Genomic DNA, 20,069 nt, shown 5'->3' on the forward strand with positions numbered 1-20,069 from the left:
TATTGTTTAAACATAGTCAGGGCTGAATTGTGTTTAATTTACTCATACAGGTTTTTTCATTGACAGCAATGTGACCACCTGCACAAATAAAGTAGGCAGTATTTAGTCATGAAAATGCTTTTACTATGTGTCAGCAAAGATGTTTATACATCTAATGTGTCTATCTAAATGTAAGATTTAGTCTTATTCAGTTTAATAGGCATATAATCATACACTATTTTATAGAGAATAGCACAATAAAGAACATTTTTTTATAAAACTAGAATCATATCAACACAAGCTAACTTTGGAACCAAAATCTCTAGCAGATGGCATTTTATATGGTGGTGCATTTGCATTCACCCTATATATGGAAGTATTTAAAGAATTTTAAAATGGAAGAAAAATTCAATTCTGCTAATTTACAGGACAAATAACTAAATTAATTATACCAAATGCAGTAATTTACAGTTTTCACATTCATTTCTAGCTATATATTTAATTTAATTTTCAGTGCTCATTTCTAACTACATATTTAAAATTTTAATACATAAAGCACCTGATCCTGCAGTTCCTCCAAAGGTAAAATTTCCACTTCAGCTATTCGCTTTTGTCTCTGTGAGGACTAGGAGCAGACCCAAAGAGAGACTCACTTATGTATTTTGTGTCTGGTCCTCTAAGTCAAAGATACATAAACTCTGCAGCGTTCTTGCTTGAACTGTGGTGATAATTTCTATACCATCGTTTTCTGTGTTGATGGACTAAGATGTCTCATTCTCCAGTGACACATGAAATGCAATGGGAGGCACGAACTTGAACAACTGTAAATTGGTCTGAGTCCTCCAGGCTTCTTTATGATGTCTTCCCAAATTGTATAAAAATTCATTCAGACAGAGGGACTGGATCCTGTGAACTCTGTCAACTTCTACTTACATTCTGAGAGGTACTGAGAACCCACTGAATACTGAAAATTCCTACAAACTCCTATTTAAGTTAAAAGTCCCAGAACCTCCAAGAATTTGGCACAATGAAAATTGCGGGTGAGTGCTTCCATCTCATAGGACTGAACTGGTAGTTAGCAAGACCACCAAATACCGTTCTCATAGCTTGCAAGTCACCCTGGTACACTTGGTTTTCATGTGAACATTCACTCACCCTTTATGTAAAACACTTATTTTTCTAGGGCTGAGTAAATAAGGTGGCCAATGCTTAAGTCTATTTAATATATTTACTGCTAAGGATCCTAATTCAAGATGCTGATTGAATCCACAGCTTGCTAATGGAGTCAAGTGAGTTGGTTTCCAAACCTCAAAGTTTCTGCTCTTTACATTTTGTGGAAAGAGTAAGAGGAGGAGGAGAAGAAAAAGACAAAGACAAAGAGAGACGGTCAATATTATTCTACTTGAACTGAAAAGCAGACACTTCTGTGGGATCTGTGTAAGTGGTTTATTAGATGAATTCAGCACTAAAAGCTGTGGAGCCAGCAGTGAATCAGTTCTGTCCTCATCAGATGATGTCAATACAGTCCAAGGAATATATAGAGCTAATTCCCTCACCACTGCATCAAGGAAACTCTTTGTCTAACACCAGCAAGAAAATCTAGCTTCCAAGCACAAGAGATTCCTAATTAATATTTCCAGCAAATCTTTAAGATACTATGGTGGAGTAATTTCATGTCCTGTGCAAAACAAAAGTATAATTATGCCAAAGAGTTGTTCTTTCAGTATTTAATTATTTGAGCTTCTTTATGCTCACATACCTGCAGAGCTTCATGGATATTGCCATTGTAGTCAATTATCTCTGTTGCACCTTGATCTCCCTTTTGTCCAGGCGGGCCCTGTAACATATCACCCAAACACTACATTATTTGAATCAAGCACACAAACTCTTAGTGACTGATTGTTCTATCCTAGTCTCTCTTAGTCTGTCTGAGACTGTTTCATTCTATAATCAGCATTTGTTTGAAAGATCTCCCTGCGCTGAAAAGTTCAGGGTTGCTAAGATCCAGGTTTTGGTTGGCCCACGATAGAGATTAGAACCAGAAGCAAAGTTTAGATCTGAATCTTGTGTTTCCATTTGGGCCCCATAACTCATTAGTTTCTTTCTCATATTTTTATATTTTAATTAAAGAGGTTTACAGAAGCGTGAAACTCATTCTATGAAAAGAAATATTGACCCAAGCCTCTTTCACATTGCAGCTGAGTCTGTGCTAGCAACAATGCTATTTAAACACAATTATCGTAAGCATGTTTTCTGTACGGTTTCCATGACGTACTGTAGAGAAGGGTTGTTTTCTGACACTTGCACTATTTATTCATTCACATTTGTTCCCTGAACTTTTTTGTAGATCTTGGTACAGTACATTTTATCATTTTATAGCATTTTCAATAAATCACAGACTGCAAAAGTTAGTCTAAAACCAAAGGTTGTTTTAAGAGGAACAAACATTTTAAAAAACATAAATATGAATGAGTAAATCATAACACAGTGAATTGTGCTCCAAACAGTAACACCGATATATAAAACTATTTAGATAAAACACTGAAAGAAGGTGCTGTGTCAGGCCTACTCTCTTGGATCATTCAAGTAAAAACCACACCCCACCTATGAAATTTTGCAAATCTCAAACATCATCGTCCAATCCAGAATCCCGCTATCCTCTCAGGCAGCTTCCCCATCAACTCTCTCCCTTCCTTAGAGAAAGTCTGGGGGAGAGGGGATCTTCCAGAAAGGTGGGATCCAGACAATTTAGGATTTTATAGGATAGATCCATACCAACACTTTAAACTTCACCTGGAAATCAAGTGATTGCCACAGCAGAGCAAATATTTGCCAAACAGCACTGAAGGATGACTAATCTTCTATGCAGTGTTGTTGTAGCTGTGTCGATTCCAGGCTACTAGAGTGACAAGGTGGGTGAGCTCACACAGAGCTCAAAAACTTGCCTCTCTCACCAACAGAAGTTGGTCCAGTAAAAGATATTACTAATCTTCTAGGCATCTAGAGTATGATTTATAACATAGATTTCCCTGTTGACACTGAACTCCTGTTAGAAACCCTCTTCATGCCACAACTATGTTAGCAACAACCATGTTTAACCATAGCTGGTGCTAACTCACTTTCACCTGTAGTTGTTGATGTGGCCTACATGTAACAATTGAGATTTCCATTGGACAGGTTAAAATGAAGTACACTTACCCTAGGACCTATTGCTCCTGAATCACCTTTGTCTCCAGGATGACCCTATGGAAAAGTAATATTCGTAAGCAAAAAAATATAAACAATCTGTCCAATAGTTTTTATTGTTAGTAGTTTAAATATTTTTATTACTGTCCAAGTTGAGCATATACTTTATTTTAAAAAACAAAACAAAAAAAACTTGACATGGGTTATAAACAAATAGAATATGGGTTTTAGTTACATAGGGGTAACTCCACTGAAGTCAATGGAACGTAAGGATTGAGACTGTTGCAACTGAGAACAGAGTTTGGCTCTTTGTATGTAGCATTTACTATATAATACATTATCGGGGTTGCTTTGGAAATAACAAAGGATCAAATAAAAGGCAGACTGCAAATTCAGTCATTTAAACAACTTCCCCATTCTTGATAGCATGGATACCCCACTATCAGAAGCTTTACAAGAAAGCTCAAGGGGTAAGTCATTCAGGGTATGTCTACACAGCAATTAAACACTTGTGGCTGGTCTGTGTTGCTGACTCAGGCTCACAGGGCTTGAGCTGCAGGGCTTTAAAATTATGGTATAGATGTTTGGGACCCTCTCCCCTCACGGAGTCCCAGAGTCCAAATTTCGACACTGCAATTTTACAGCCCCACAGCCCAAGCCCTGTGAGCCTGAGTCAGCTGACCTGGACCAGCCACGTGTGTTTAACTGCTGTGTAGACATACCCTCAGCAACTGCCACACAACTTCTTCAAAAGGGATTTTTCAAACCACACATGCATTTCTTTGTGTGCTCATTATTCCCATTGGGGTTGCAGAACTTCTTTCCTCAGCCACTGCCTCTCTGACCACCACATCATCGTTGTCAACATGTAATGATTTCTTTGCCCTAGTATCCCAGATGGAATAAAGATCTTTATCATCTCACTCTCATCTTTTTCCTCCTGGCTGTCACTAATAAGCTCAGAGGGGTGGAGAAAACTTTATCCATAAGGGCAAACTCTGTGAGTGAACCTTGTCTTCAGAATCTGAAATCTAGTGCTTGGGACTTATTTCACATTCACAGTCACGTCCACAACAAGCTTTCTTGTTTGTCAGTAGTGTCAGTAAATTCAATTAAATACTGCTACTCTTACTCCTGTTTGGATCTATACTTGCTTTTGTGATTCTGGTATGGACAAGGATTATTAATTCACTGATGATATGAGAAAAAAAGAGAGGTGCATAGTGGGAGGAGATACTAACATTTCTGCCATCTGGCTCTATATCCCATGTCATCTTCTCTGCAACAGGAGAGGGCTGGTGGACATGTGGCTAGGGCACTGGCATATTGCTTAAAAATCTGAGTTCATTTCCCTGTTCTTCCACACAGTTCCTGTGTAAGTCTGGGCAGTCACGTAGCCCCTCTGGGCCAGATTTCCAAAGGTATTTAGTTGCCTAAAAATGCAGACGGGTCCCTCGATAGATTTTCAAAAGTGCTCAGGTGACTAAGTCCCATTGGGAATTAGGTGACTAATCTGCTCAGGCACTTTTGAAAATCCCATTGTGCACCTTTCTGCATCTTTAGGTGCCTCAATACCTTTGAAAACTGGTCAGCTGTGCCTCGGTGGCCTTTCTCTGAAAGGGGAATAAAAATAATACTTCTCTACTTCATTGCGATGTTGTGTGGATACCCACCAGAATATCAGGGAGGTGATCAGATACTACAATGATGGAGGTCTCAGAAGTAGTGCTTATCATCTCTCTCTCTCTCTCTTTTGACAAGCAAACACCTTTATCAACCTCCCGCCCCTCCCAAGGGCTCCCTTTTGTGAAAGTCAATGCTGACAACCTATGGGTGAAAAGTGCTACTAAGATCACCCTGCGCACACTGAATTTAGTGGTGAAAATTCCATTGACTTGGTGTAGGATCAGGCACTAAGGCCAGGTCTACACTACAAAGTAAAGTTGACCTAACTTACGTCAGCATACAGCTGCCACAGTAATTACATTCCCTGCACGTGTCTACACTTTGCTTCTTGTGTCGGCGGTGCACGTCCTCAACAGGAGTGCCTGTTTTGATTGTGGGATGGCTCCTGAAAGCCAGTAACAGCCAACGGAAGCAATGTGTTCTACACTCACGCTGTGTCGATCTAATTACATTGACCTTGACTCCACACTGCTTGTGGAGGTGGTGTTATTAAGTTGGTGTGGCAGGCGAGTTACATCAGTGGGAGCAAAAATTAAGCGGAGACACTTCCATAGTTACATTGACCTAACTCTGTAGTGTAGACAAGACCTAAAATAACACATTATTCTGCGAATAATATTCCAGTGGAGACCAAGTTCTTCAGCATAAGGAGGAAAAGAAATCAGGAGTATTTAATTGTTGTTTACACCACCTTGGTTCTGTGAACCACTTTTTATATTTTATTATTCACTATGAGCATATGCTTAACTTTGTGAAGTCAATGGGACTGAAGCACTTACTTAACTTTAATTGTGTGCTTATGTGTTTTGCCAAATGGAGATATACTGCCAATTGAGGGTTGACATTGCAAGCAATATAGAAATGATTCTCAGCACAGCTTTGTTCTCTCAAAGTCATTTAATTAAACAAAAGAATAAATATTCCAGTTTTATTTTGTGTGGACCTCATAGTATAAACTGGCAGACACTAGTAAGATTTTGCAAAAAATATTGCAAATCCATTGAAAATTTTTACTTCCACTGATTTTGAATACACTATGGTATTGAAGCTTTAACTTTTTGCCAAGGTCCTTGGTAGTTTTTCAACTATCTGGAAGACAAATCTGAGAGACCCAAGCCTGGTACATCTCATGCCCAAGATTCAAAATAAACAGCCACGAACCCCCTACAAAACATCAGCAGAATAACAATAAGAAATTATATTTAAATCAAATACTTTTCAATGGCTATTGGATCAGCAAAAGGTAGAAAGTACCAATTTTAATAGCTCTTTCCTCCAATCCCAAAGAAAATGGATTAAAACACAACCGTCAAACAGAGAGAGATAAAGCAGGTACATGGAAAAAGAGAACAGACAAAAAAAGAGACTAATCATTTTAAGATGTTACAACAGAGAAAGAAAGAGCACAATCATGGTGTACAAAATATATAGCACTTGATTCTGCAGACCTTACAGTTAAAAAGCCCAGTGAAATCCCTGGGAGTTTTGCTTGTATGAAGCCTGCAGGATCAGTTATCATTTCTTTCTAGATCAAAGTTGATGTGATATTACTAATAATTTGCCCTGGAAATCTTCATGTTACACCAAAAGAGGCAATTCAGTTGACACTGACCTTTGACCCCTTTGGGCCTCTAGTTCCAGATTCGCCTGATTTCCCCTGTGTGAGGAAGACATAGAAGATGGGCAGAAGAAAAAAGAGAGACAGGAAAGAGCAGAGGAAAAGAGAAATTAGTTCTGGCTATTAGTAGTAGAGAGCAGTGGAAACACTTTATTTTCTATGAACAACCTCATGAATCCATCTAGTTTAGCACCCAGAATAATGAATTAGTATTAATGCGCTCACACTGTCGGTTCCCTTCTTCCACAGGAATTCCACCAACTATTCTCTTACTGATTCTTGCAGATGGCTGGCACAAATAATTTTGCCTTGCAGGGGGTGCCAACTGTACTGCTAGGCCCACCAAGAACTGAGAGGTTAATAGACCCGCTAAGTGTTTACAGGATAGTACTGCTAAAACAAAGTGTTACCACAACAGTTTTCCCAGGAAGTATAGATGAATAAAAATCTATCTGACAGAGAAGCCGGACTACCATTTAAAGATATGCTAAGAGTAGAAAACTTAAGCACCAATCCAGCAGAAAATGCTCGGAAGATATTAAAATGTATTGAGGATTATTTCTTTATTTTTTCTTACAAAATTAGAAAACAAGAAGCAAAATGGATTTTCTCTGAACTTGAAAGGTCACAGTGTTCAAAAAACTCAAACTAGGGTGCTTATAGACACATCAGGGCAGAGCTTCATCTTTTGTCAATTGCCATAGCTCCATCACAATTTCTACCATCTGAGGATCTGTCTCCTTCAGTCCAAATAATGGATTCCACTTAGGGCCTAATTCTGCAGTTCTGAACATTATACTACCACTGACTTCTGGACTAAACTGTAGGTATGTCTATACTGCAGCCGGAGATATAATTTCCAGCTCAGGCAGATGTCCACACACTAGCTGTGATTGATCTAACACACTAAAAACAGCAGTGGAGCCATGGTGGCAGAGGCTAGCTGCCTGACTAGTAGCAGTGTACAGGGATGAATTTACCTTGTTCTCCTTTAAAGCTCATTTGCAAAGTTTTGTTCTGGTTATTCGAAGCAATTATTGAAATGCCAGTGTTAAATCAGGCTGACCTTTGGCCCAGGAACTCCAGGTTCACCTCGCTCACCCTTTCCAGGAGGCCCTGCTTCTCCTCTTTCACCCTGTCAAAGATTACAACACACATGTATGTACGCATCACAAACCACAGGCAACCTTTAGTATAGTACAAAGTCAGGTCAGAAAAACTAAATAGGATGTACTTTCAAGCTCATGTGAGAGCTATAATGAGATGGAGAACATTTTTCCTAGGTAAATTTACAGCATTCCTGAAAGCAGAAGTGGATGTTTTCTGTAACTTAATCTGAGTCATTTTCCGTTGAACAAGACTGTATTATCTGAGAAACAGTATGTAACAAAAGACCAGAATAAGACATAGACCGAAGGGAGCAAAGTTAAAGTAGTGCTGCCTCTTACTTCCCTTCTCACAATCCTGGGGTGAGTTAGTTCCAGTGATCTAAATGAGTGTAGGTCATGTGATGGGTAAGAAATGAAGAGGTGGCCTTTTAGGAGCCTATTGGCAGCCGGGGTAGCAAACAAATCACTTTTGCTGGCTCACCCTGGTTAGGTGAGCAGCTGTATTCTGCACAAGTGAGAGCTGTGGAGTGCTTTCCACACTTCGCCCAAGGTAAAGTTCATTGTAGTAGTCATATCTAGAAGTAATACAGGTGTAGAATACTGAGTTGGGGTCTGCATTTAAGGGGTGGGGATGGCTAATGAAGCAATTAGGGACTCTAGAAGCCTAGGAATAAATCATGTCCTCTCATAGAAAAGGACAGAAACAGCACCACTCCATAGTTAAGACTGAAACTTTCCATTCAAAGCTTGTTTTGCATTCTCCAGCATTACCTTAAAACACATACAACATTTTAAAAATGGAAAGTTGGCTTCAGAATTGGTCTGGAGTTCTGTTTTTTTCTTCCAAATCTGAAGTGAATGGGACAATAGGTTCACAAAATTTGGCTCTCAATTGGTGAGTCCACAAGACTTCAAACATTCTTTTAACTTTATTTCCCGCTCAGTTGCAAAAGAACAGACAGAAAGAGAGAGGAAGAACAATGTTTTTATTAATGGATTTATATATTCAAGATCTAGTGCACAGGATCAAAGGTTCATTGCTTGGAGTCCATTTCTTAATAGTTATTAAGATAGATTGTCCATACTGGCATGTTGGCTCTCATGGCCTAATTTAGACGTTCGGTAGCTTTAGAGAGGCTACGTTGACTAAGGCAGCTAAGGAGCTTGAGACACCTATGAATGATTAAGTATTCTGACTTTCTGGTTTTCTCAGGGCACGCTGTAGGCCAATTTAAAGTAACCTGGGTACCCAAAGCATTAATTTTAATATTTCCAAATTTTGGGCATACTTTAAAGTTTTAACCTGAACTCTAAACTTTTTGGCAGTTTTTTTTACAAGTACCACATTCTTATAAGGATTTTCATCCTTAAATGACTGATTATAGACCCTCAACTTCACTAACTTTTTTTTGGTCATTAACACAAAAGAACCCAATATAATATGGACGAGTGTGTGGTAGAAACTAAACTTACCTTTGTTCCTGGTAACCCTGGTAATCCAGGTTCTCCCTGTGGACCAATGAAACCTGGTTCACCCTTTAACAGATGAAAGCATATTAGGTTATTCTTCATTTAATTGAAATTTATTACAATAAAATCAGTTTACTTTTAATAGTATTTTCCCTGATCCTTCAGGGATTTCCAGCTGTGATCCAACAACTATAGAGAGATTAATTAGGGATGATTAATTAATCAGGGATTATTTCCATCAGCATACTTCTTGGAGCAAAGCTTCACGTAGTTTGAGAAAAACAAACTTGAAAGCTGCAAATCTTGTTTTTATGAAGCTAAGGACTGTTCACATGACCCTAGATTATGATGCAATTTATGAAACAAAAATCCACCATGGCAAGACTAACATCATGGTGGATTCAGGGAGTAGATGGGGTGGAGTAGGTGGGCTTTCATTCCCTGTACCCTCCCTGCCCATTTATCTGCAGACCGGAATAACAGGTAAGTAGCCCCTGCTCTCTCCCACCATGGTCAGTCGCAATCTGAACCCAGCTGAGTAGGGAGTAAGGAGGGTCTTGTCCCCTCTCACTCCCCTGCATGTCTAAGGAACAGCAGTGACAATCCGTTCTAGATTAGCAACTACACAAAGTTTTAAATAACTCTGTATGGTCTGTAAGGGACAAACCATATGTTTTTCTTTACAGGCTCTTTCTGAATGAGGCCTCATGGTTCCTAGCATTACATTTCCCCCCCCAAGAATCTGAATCAAGAAGAGGTTTAGCTACCAGCCATCATGAGTGCAGGTGGCCCAAATACTACAGAGCTAACAATCGCTTTTTAAAAAAATGTTCACATATAAGTTTTAGGGGTATCCCCGGAATCTAAGAACAAAAATTCTACTTGGCTCTATGCAGCCTGATTCTTCTGGGCGCTGAGCACCCTCAGCCCCTGCTGAAGTCAGTGGGAGTTGGGGAAAAACAGCACCTCCCAGCAGCAGATCATTCATGGCTTCATTTAAAAGAAATCACAAACACTTGCTATTTAAATACCTAGAATGACAGACACATCCATATTCCTTGTTTACAAAATTATTTACATTGATGAGGGAGACATATGGTTGAATAACTTTTAATTCCAATTAGAAAATAAAGGGAAGGATCAACTTGCTCATCGGCATGGAATTACAGGTATGGTGCACTGGTGAGAAAAAACAGTGCAGGTTATGAACTCAGGGAGGTTTCTTGCATATTTACATATGAAAATCACTGCTATCATTGATCAATGTACCACTGGTGGTATGAAATAAAGGCCAGCATATCTGCTAAAGCACAAAAAGAGAGAGGGGGAAGCGAGGAAATTAGTAGGAAATAAATAATGCAGAAGCATGTATTTCTTAATGAGGTTAGAGGGTATGTTATAACAATAAAAATAATCCTATAGTTCACATGCTGTCTTTGTAATGTAACTGTGTTAGTGCATACCAGTGAGAGTAACCTTTGGGTATTCACTGTGGAAGGAGGCATTCCCTTTTAATGAAAAAAGCACTTCGCCTCCACAGCCATGGAATTTCAATAATTTATTTTAAAATTAGGAAGGAGCTTGACAGCTCAAAATTATTTTACAGCACACCAACACAAACTATCACCTGGTCAACTCGGCAGATTTATTACTTGACCTGTTAATTATGATTTCTAGGGGAAGAAACAAGTACTGATTCCATGACCCAACTTCTGTCTATCAGAGGCCAGGCTTAGAAATGTTATACAAAGATCTTAACAAAAAGCTTTTGGCTTGAATTCTGGCAGACCATTGTGCATAGGCTCATACCAGAAACTTCATACACTGTAAAAGGAGTGCTGGCAAAATCTTTCCACTGCAGTCCCAGCCTTCCCCCAAGCCTGGAGAGAGATTCCTCTACAGGTGCTTTGTACCAGAAAACATGGAGGATATTGTACGAGGTCTGTGGTTTTACTTCCATGATCTGAGAGTGCAGGGTTTATATCGAGACCTGCTTTAATATTTTATCAAAATAGTTTTCTATAAATTGTGTAATATCCTTGGGCCTGGGATAGGTGTAGTGGGAAAATCGAAGTACATAAAAGGCTTCCACTTTCTCTCTTTATCTGGAAAGCTCAGCCCATCATATTCCTACTTTCCTTCTGGAGCAAGGTATAGGGGTGAGGCATTAATCTGTACAGATACAGAACTATAACCCTGACCTGGGAATGACCCCTAAATATAACCCATCTGAGTGGTTTATTTGTGCTCATAAGGGGGTTCAGGGAAGCTCTGGATGGGCCTTCTGCCAGCCAGCATTCTGGCACCTACTATGACTGCTTTTGGACCACAGATAGGAGTGTGTTTGGCAAATCATATGCTCATAGAATTATTCTTTTGTCTTTTACTTTTTCTTATTGTTCAGAAAAAAGTCCACATCTGTTAATGTTCCTGGATGATAAGTCACCTCAGCTCGTTTCAATGATATCGTACTACATTTCTCAATGTAATAATGTCACCGATGCAAACTGCTGGGGTGAGGGGGCTACAGTTGACAGACAGAAATATGGTTTATAAATACCTGTTGTGCCATTTTAAATAGAAAAAAAAAACTTGTTGCCCTCAAAAATACATAGGTTGATGTGCTTAGTGCCACATCTATGCATGTTCATGTACTTTACTGTGCTGCCACCTGCCAGGGGCACGCCCCTTGTGGCTGTTCTCCGCCCCTCCCCCCACCCCCCAATATCTTAAGGCCTCCTGTGGAGATTGGGTTGATACTTGCAAATGCCCGAAAAACTCCTGCAGCTAAAAAAAGGAGGAATTAGGACATCAGCAGATGTTCTCACAGATTTCTGCTTCTCCAGAAGAGCAATCTGGTGGCACTTCTGAATGTCTCAGCAGATTCAGCTTTGGTGTGGGGTCCAACCTTCACAGACTTACGAGCAACTTCACATGAAGGACAAAGTACCTTACCTCAAGCTTTTTGTCTAGTGTAGACATGTCTGACATGTATAAAGACAAGGGCCAAATTCCAAACTCACATTATGCCCCGGACGGAAGTGGCAGATGTGCAGTACTAGTAGTGAGGGAAAATAAATCACATCAGATGAAGTGAGCTGTAGCTCATGAAAGCTTATGCTCAAATAAATTTGTTAGTCTCTAAGGTGCCACAAGTACTCCTTTTCTTTTTGCGAATACAGACTAACACGGCTGCTACTCTGAATCCAAGCTACTGTACTTGAGCCAAGAGGGAAGTGATAGATAGATAAAATGGAAAATTGATCTAATCACTACAGTTGCGAGGGGCCACAAAACAGGGGAAGAAAAAAAAATGAACACAGCTCTGCTTATAGTCTTCCTAGATCATTGCTGGAGCATGGTTATATCTCTGTACTCAAGCACCAAAACCAGGAAGGGCACTGTGAACCCGGGACCTCTTGGTTCCAAATGGCAGACGGCATAGGGATGCATAAGGGTTACCGGGATCCCATTGGTCTGGTATCTACATACTATTTTGCCAGTGAGTGTCACATAGGTCTCTACTGAAAGCCTGTGTCACACTGGTCCTCATAATAATTGTGAATCTTATGTGTGGATAATATAAAAAGAGTTATGTATATCTACATTGATAATTATGTCCTTAAGGTCTGTGACTTGGGACTGGTCACCAAAAGGTGAGAAACAGATTTTTTTCAGGCAGAAGATGTTTATCTATCCGTCTACATGTACACTGATTATTGTATATGTCACGCCTAATTTTATGGTCTGAGCAAAATGCTTATCAAGTGACTGCAAAGTCTCCGGGGTAGATCCTAGACAGGAAAACAGACGCAGCAAGGATTATCCTGTTTGCAAGTGAAGACAATGGATTTTTGGACTACAACTGCAGAGACACAGACAAACTCCGGATCTTTCCACTGAGGAGTCAACATGACAGTGTGCTTCCCTCATAAATGGAAGATCACAGCCACACCTGGCTCTAATGTGCTGGAAGGATTTTGGGTGACCTTTTGCTCTGTATGAAATGACAATGACAGGAAGTTAAGTTTAGGCTCTAGCATGTGTGCTATGATTTTATTTTATATGTAACCCTTCGTTTCCAACATTTCAACTTGCTATCTTTGAATCCCTGTTCTTTGTTACAGAAACTTGCTTTCTCAATAAACAAATCTAAGTGCTGTGTGTTAAGCGAAGCTGTGTTCTATGGTGTAACTGGTAAGCTGTGGTGTACTGTTTCTTTGGGAACAGAGGACCTGGGAAGTCTGAGAGTGCCCAGTGGATCAGGGGCAGGGCACTCCCAGGAGATGCTTGGATGATGCAGGTGTTGGAGTATGCCTATTGTTGACCTGTACAGAGAGCAAGGCCTGTGGAGGCCTGGAAGGCAGTGCTTGTGTTGCTAGAAGCTGGCAGTGTCAGGGGAGCTGACCCAAGCAAGCATAGATAGGGCAGGTGATAGAGAGGTGCACAACCCCAGGAACCCCTTGGGAAACATCAGGCACAAATGGAATATAATGTATTTTCAAGGAAATTCGCATGACCAAATAGGTAGCTTTAAATATAAGGTAAATAGGTAGCTGTTCAAATATAAGAGTGATTTGCGAACAGAACTAAGTTTCAAACTTTAAAAAAATCATTTTTTTAACAATATAATTTATACATTGTCTGTGTATCTCTAACATCTGCCAGCTCTTCAGTGTAACTACAGCATGTTTACTGACAGAAAATATCCATAAAGAGTACTTATGTGCCATTCACAATATGTGCAGGAAACTGTAGGAAGCCCATTCCCTGGCTTTTCTGTCAGCTACTCATAAAGGAAATGTTTGCTTTGCAAACAATATATGTTCATCCTACCTACTGTATAGTGCTAATATTGCCAGATTTCTGCTTTATCATAATCTACGCTGCTCAGATAACAAATCAAATGACTTATAGGTGTGTGAAACATAATGAAAACAAACAGTTTTATCTCAGTAACGTACACTGATGCCCCTGCAATGCAGAGGAAAAGGGAAAATCATTTTGATTAGTCCCTGCTACAGACATGACACAGAAGCCATACAGGATTATAGCTAGAAAATCAAGACTATGATTTGGTAAAAATAATACTTGACAGTAAAAATCTAACCCAGCATATTGCCACAGGAATACAACAGTAAGGGTTGGTTCTGATCACACTTGCACAGATCTTTTACACTGGTGTAACAATTGACTTCACTGCAGTTACTTCTGATCTCCATTGGTTAAGTAAGATGAGAATCAGGCTCTAACTACTGTGGGATGCAGTATCCTTTAATGTAAGCACATAATGCCACTAGGATTCACGGTACCTGCTGTCACACACACTCATCTATTTTAGTTTAGCAAAGGATTTTTCTAGTAGGTATGATAGGTGAAAAATTCACCCCGTGAAGAGCACTCATGCCAAGCCCTCTACCCCCAACTAGGGCCCACATGAAAGGCTCAAATAGACCCTCCAAACTGGGGTTAATGTCATCATAGATGATTAATCATATTTGCTCTTGTGTTAGTCTGTTTAAAATGTATCCTCAAAAACTAAATTCACCTTGCATCACTGATTAAGTAAGCACTAGGTATCTTTCACATCTGCATTTAGTCATCTTTACTTCAGCATCAATAGGCATAAGGTGCTGGGGACAAAAGCTGTGGTCCTGGAAACCGATTCTAGATATAAGCTAATGCAGTTTGCAGTCGGGTAGCAGATACGTGTCATGTCACCATCCAGACAATCCATAGATTCTCAGACCCTGAGATGCTGAAGTGAACACTGCTGTCTATAAAATCAAGATGACCTTTAACCTTGACTTATCTAAACACCTGGTGCAGTTTCTTAAAGCAAAACAGAAGTTTTATCTTTGAAGGATCTATTATAAGTAGATCGGGCTGCAGGAAACTGATCTGGGAGCATGAAATATTGAAGGTGACATGTTAGGCAGGCAGGAGGATTGTGGTAGGAGATTGGCCATTGGTATTTTCTAGAGGATCAACAATTCCTCTACTAATAGTACTGCCAGGAAGCTTAAAAAACCCCCACAGAGGATTGCTTGTTTGTATTTTAGCTTAAGATTTTTGTGTTCATTAGTTATGAAACACTCGCTTAGCAACTGTCATCCCAAAGACTGCCCAGGTTTTCCAACTTTTCAGACCAAGATGTTATTGATTTGTTGGGATTGAGGCAAGTTCCACCAGTTTACTTGATATCAAGATACATTCCAAAAATTATTAATTACTTCCATTATGCAAAAGGACCCACATCATTTGTTGTTATTTGTTACGCTGGTAGACCAGATGTCAGCTCATGCCAAGGTCCCAAAGCCTCAAGTGAACACGATCAAATGTGTAGCTGGAAACCAGTCTGACTCACCTATGTGTTAGCATTGCTAAAATAGGTATTAGACTTGTACCAATGTGTTCAGACTTTATGAAATACTTGTAAGTTGCTGCGTCCATTAATCTCACTTATAATATCTCTAACCCATGCAGTAAGGTAATATTGAAGTGTTTGTTCTGTAATGTACAAATGTTCTCTCTGAAACTGTAAATCCAGCCAAGAAAGAAACATCACCAAGTGAAAAGAAAAGGAGTACTTGTGGCACCTTAGAGACTAACCAATTTATTAGAGCATAAGCTTGAGCTGTAGCTCACAAAAGCTTATGCTCTAATAAATTGGTTAGTCTCTAAGGTGCCACAAGTACTCCTTTTCTTTTTGCGAATACAGACTAACACGGCTGTTACTCTGAAACCTATCACCAAGTGAAATACTGGTTTCCACCCATGAGGAGGGGCTATCTCTGGCCCATCAGGAAGACCTATTGAATCCAAATGGGCCATAGTAAGCCATTAAAGAGCAAGAACTTTGTTGATTGCTCCCAACACAACCATGAAGAGGGGGACATGCAGAAGCGCTCGTCCTATCATCTTGGCCTCAAGACAGATGGGGATAAAAATTCCTGGCCAGAAGGAATTAGAGTTTTTTTTATGCAGTTCAGACTCTAAGAGGCAAAGATTCCTAAACATAAGGAAGAGATCCCCAGGATTAACCTGAGTTAGCCCTAAAGGACTTAAAGAGATGGCATATTTCAGCACTCTACCACCATCTGAAACCTAAGACTGCAACTCGTGTGTGTGTGTATGTTTACCTGTTTCAACCACATAAATAACTCTCATTTCTTTTTCTTAGGCTTTGTCTACACTAGAGACCTTACAGTGGCACAGCTGTACCGAGGCAGCTGAGCTGCTGTCAGTTCTCTCGTGTAGCTGCTCTATGCCGACGGGAGAGCGCTCTCACGTCGACGTAATTAAATCACGCCCAAGGAGCGGAGGTAGCTATATGGGTGGGAGAAGCTCTCCCGCCAACACAGTGCTGTGCACACTACCACTTATGCCGGTGAAACACTGCTCAGGGGAGCGTTTTTTTCACGCCTCTGAGTGACAATAGTTTTGCTGACATAAGTGGTGGTGTTGACATGGCGTCTGTTAATAAACCTTTAATTAATTTACTAGAGGTTTGTCTACAAGTGTGGTCTGTGGTGTGAGATCTAAGGTGCAAATTGACCTGAGGTAAGTGACTGGTCCTTTGGGACTTGGAGTACCCTGACTATTTTGTGATCTTTGGTGTAAAATGACCATCTATCACAGTGTCAAGCTTGCCTGGGTGGCAAGATAGTTCAGAATGCCCCAGGGGACTGTCTGTGAGTCCATATTAAGGCTGCATAGTGCCTGAGGAGTTTACACTTGTTAGCTGGTTGAATGTGATCACATCAAACCACCAGAAACAATAATCCATACCTCTTTGATTTCACTATGAGTGTTCATGCAATGCAGAGTTGCTATCTTGGCAAATGACAAACTACAAAGATACTTTTTGCAAACCTTGTTAGTATTATTTTAGCTCCTAATCAGGTAAACACGGGACATCAAAATGAAAAAATGTGTTAGTCCATTAAAACAAATGGTGTGTCGGACATCTAACAGAATGTAAGCTAGATAGATATTTAGCTAATATTTTATACTTAAAAGGGCTTCCAAATTCAGCAATAGGGAAGCTTATAATTATGTTAAACTTTTTTTTGAAGACAGTCTACTTTTTTTACGAAGATTATTATCTAGACAAATTCTTCAGTGACTGTTTCACGTTTATCAAAACTTTTATGTGAGGAAGTGGAGACAAGATTTAATATGAGAGGCTAAGGGTAAGAGCAACACCATTTACTGTGGGTATCTTGCTTGCCATACCTTGCAAATTTGTACTTTGCTTTTAGACCCCTAATGGTGAAAACACCACCTGTTGTGCTAACAGCATTTTAATCACCAGTAATTTGTTGAAGGATTTACACTGCAACTTATTAGCTGTAGATTTCTAACCACTTACTGACTTAGGTTGTGTCGTCATCTCACAGTTCATATGCAGATCAACAGAATTATTTAACACTTAACACTTTAAATAGGTCTACTCTGCATCAAGTGCCTGGAAAATATTTCTGTAGCATATGGACTTTAAAAATAATATAAATATGCTGCTTAGAATAACACATAAACTAAATATATACGCAACAACTGTTGGTAAGTAGTATACATTTGGTTGCAAAGGAGTAACTAGGGCCTTGCTTTTATCATTAATGTTTTAATGACATAATTTCTTTCTCAGTCAGAACTATGTATGCACAAATAAACTGAACCTTAAAAACAAAAATTGTACCAAAGAGCCTGACAACTTTTTAAAAATTTGCTGACATCTTTGACCTTCTGTTGGTGGTGAGAGAGATGCTTAAGCTTGAAAGCTTGAAATTGTCTCTCTCACCAACAAATGTTGGTTCAATAAAAGATATTACCTCACCCACCTTGTCTCTCTAATACCCTGGGACCAATGCAGCCACAACAAAACTGCATATTTTTGACCTCTAGCAGTCATTATATTATGCAGAAATTATATTATTGGGAAATTTAAAGGTATTTTAATTCTCTCATTGAAATACTTATGTCAGGCAATAAAAAAAATATGGGCCCAATTCTCCCTGCCATAGAAAAAAATCTTGCCAGGGCAAAGACCCTCCCAGAACACCATGTGAAGCTGTGTTATAGTGATCAGAGGGTTCCTCGGTCTGAAGCATTTATGGTAGTTACATGGAAGTGGGAGGGCAAAGGACATTTAGACCAGGAATCTCCAAGGAATACAGGCTTAAGCCTTACAGACCCCCAGTCAAACCTGCCAAACACTTGTCCTTCCCATTTGACAAACCACTCACTCTACCACCCCAGTGCTTTACTGCAAACCCCTCTTTAAAGTTAATATTGCTTCCAGCATGAACCTCTGTAGCTGTATGCTTTGGAGTTCTCTGCTAATGGCTGCATATGGCGGATCCTCCACGACCCACCAGCCCCTTGCTCAGCAACGTACCACCCGCCTCGCCCCCATGCACACTGCAGAGCCCCAGACCCAAGATAGCCCACTGCAGAGAAGGACCAATCCATTTTTTCAATGCCCTCTTCCATTTTTGCTCCTATTAGCAGGGAGAGCTATGGACTGTGCAAACGAAATATCCTCATTTTATCCAGTCAACCAGATATATAGTTAGCCCATCATACATAGGGATGTGCCAGCCCTAAAAGACTCTCATGACTCATGCCTAGGCATATTTAAAATAGAAACAATATGAGCTGTATTCCTTCCTTTATGCTATTAAGAGATTTAGAGGCAGATTGAGATTAAAAAGAACAAAATAAAGCAACTTCAGTGAAAGCAATGAAGTACATCAGGCCTGAATTTGAGCCACTGCCTCCTCTGTTGAGTCTCAGACACTGGCATCTGCTGTCCTTTACTTCCTCTTTTGCTTTCAGAAGGACTACAATAGTGAGCTTACGGTAAGGAAATGAAGGGGATAAAGGTAAACCCCATAAACAATGATCCACGTTTTCTTAGACCTCTGTTTTGATTTCTGACACTAATTCAGAATTGGCTCCATAGGTGCCCCATTGCACAGGCTCCCTGGCTCCCTCATCACCCATGAAACCATATTTTGACTTTCTGATCAACCCAGTTGCCTAATCAACTTCTTAACTTGGAAAAATCTCTCTGGTTTTGTATTTATGACCATTTGTTCAGTTTTTATGATTCGTTAGAGGCAAAAATGTATTATTCTTTAACCTGCCTAAAAACCCAAAGCTTCAACTTATAACCAGACTCCGTTTTCTACAACATTTATTGCCTTTTAGTGAGTCCAATTTTCATTTTAAGAAAAGTGCAGTGGTGCTTGAAAAATATGTGCTGATTTGCAAGGGTGCTAAAAGTATCAGCAATAATTCTGACGAATGTGTCATGATTCTCCATGCATTAGTCATACAGAATACTTCTTACTTAAAGGCTAATTAGAATTCAAGTCAGCACGATACCTGCTATTGAGGATTACAGTAAAAACATTTGTTGTAATAAGAGCCTTGTTTTTTCCTAAAGGCAGCCAACTTTTGCAATGATTGATCTGCTAAATTATTAGAAGAAAAGAATGAGACTCTATAGTCTGTCCAAAAAATTGTTTTCCTCTAGAACCAAATTAGATGATAAATTTAAGGGGCTTTTGCTGCTAATATTAAAAATGAACTGCAACTGTTTTTACTCATTTATGACTATATAAAATCAAGAAAACATTTTCTATGGTGGCATTACATCATAAGAGTGTTTTCAGTTTACTATTTGAGGTCTCCATTATGGCTGATAAAATCCCTGATTTCTGAATACATGGGTCTGCTAATTGGACTCTCAGATTATTCAACTGGATTCTAAATTTGGACTGACTTTATCTGGCACAAAGAAGCAAATTAAAAGACACTGTAAACCAGTTTCACTCTACCAAATCCATCTTTTAACCTGTAACAGCTTTTGGGGAAACAGAATTCACATCCTGTGTTTCAGTTACTTACGTTTTACCCTTTTCTCACTTCCCTAGTACGTTAGTGTCTTTTCCAGGAAAGAAATCCTGGCTTTTGTGGATTTAGAGGATATTGTTTCTGAGGGATTACAAAGA

At 39.6% G+C, this 20,069-nt stretch overlaps 1 protein-coding gene across 5 annotated transcripts in view; it reads right to left on the reverse strand.

Annotated features, from left to right (window-relative positions):
• Positions 1-20,069, reverse strand: part of LOC140910300 (uncharacterized) — a 118,584-nt gene that overhangs the window by 41,283 nt on the left and 57,232 nt on the right. For 4 of the 5 annotated variants that reach the window (XM_078852458.1, XM_078852455.1, XM_078852457.1 and 1 more), the window contains exons 11-15: positions 9,052-9,114; positions 7,536-7,604; positions 6,464-6,508; positions 3,178-3,222; positions 1,739-1,816 (exon numbers count right to left, since the gene is read on the reverse strand). In XM_078852458.1, coding sequence (XP_078708584.1) covers positions 1,739-1,816; positions 3,178-3,222; positions 6,464-6,508; positions 7,536-7,604; positions 9,052-9,114 — 300 coding nt within the window. The remainder of the gene's footprint in view (positions 1-1,738; positions 1,817-3,177; positions 3,223-6,463; positions 6,509-7,535; positions 7,605-9,051; positions 9,115-20,069) is intronic. The other variant, XM_078852456.1, reaches the window with a different exon arrangement.

This window comes from Lepidochelys kempii, chromosome 4 (genome assembly GCF_965140285.1).
Source record: "Lepidochelys kempii isolate rLepKem1 chromosome 4, rLepKem1.hap1, whole genome shotgun sequence".
Taxonomy (NCBI): domain Eukaryota; kingdom Metazoa; phylum Chordata; order Testudines; family Cheloniidae; genus Lepidochelys; species Lepidochelys kempii.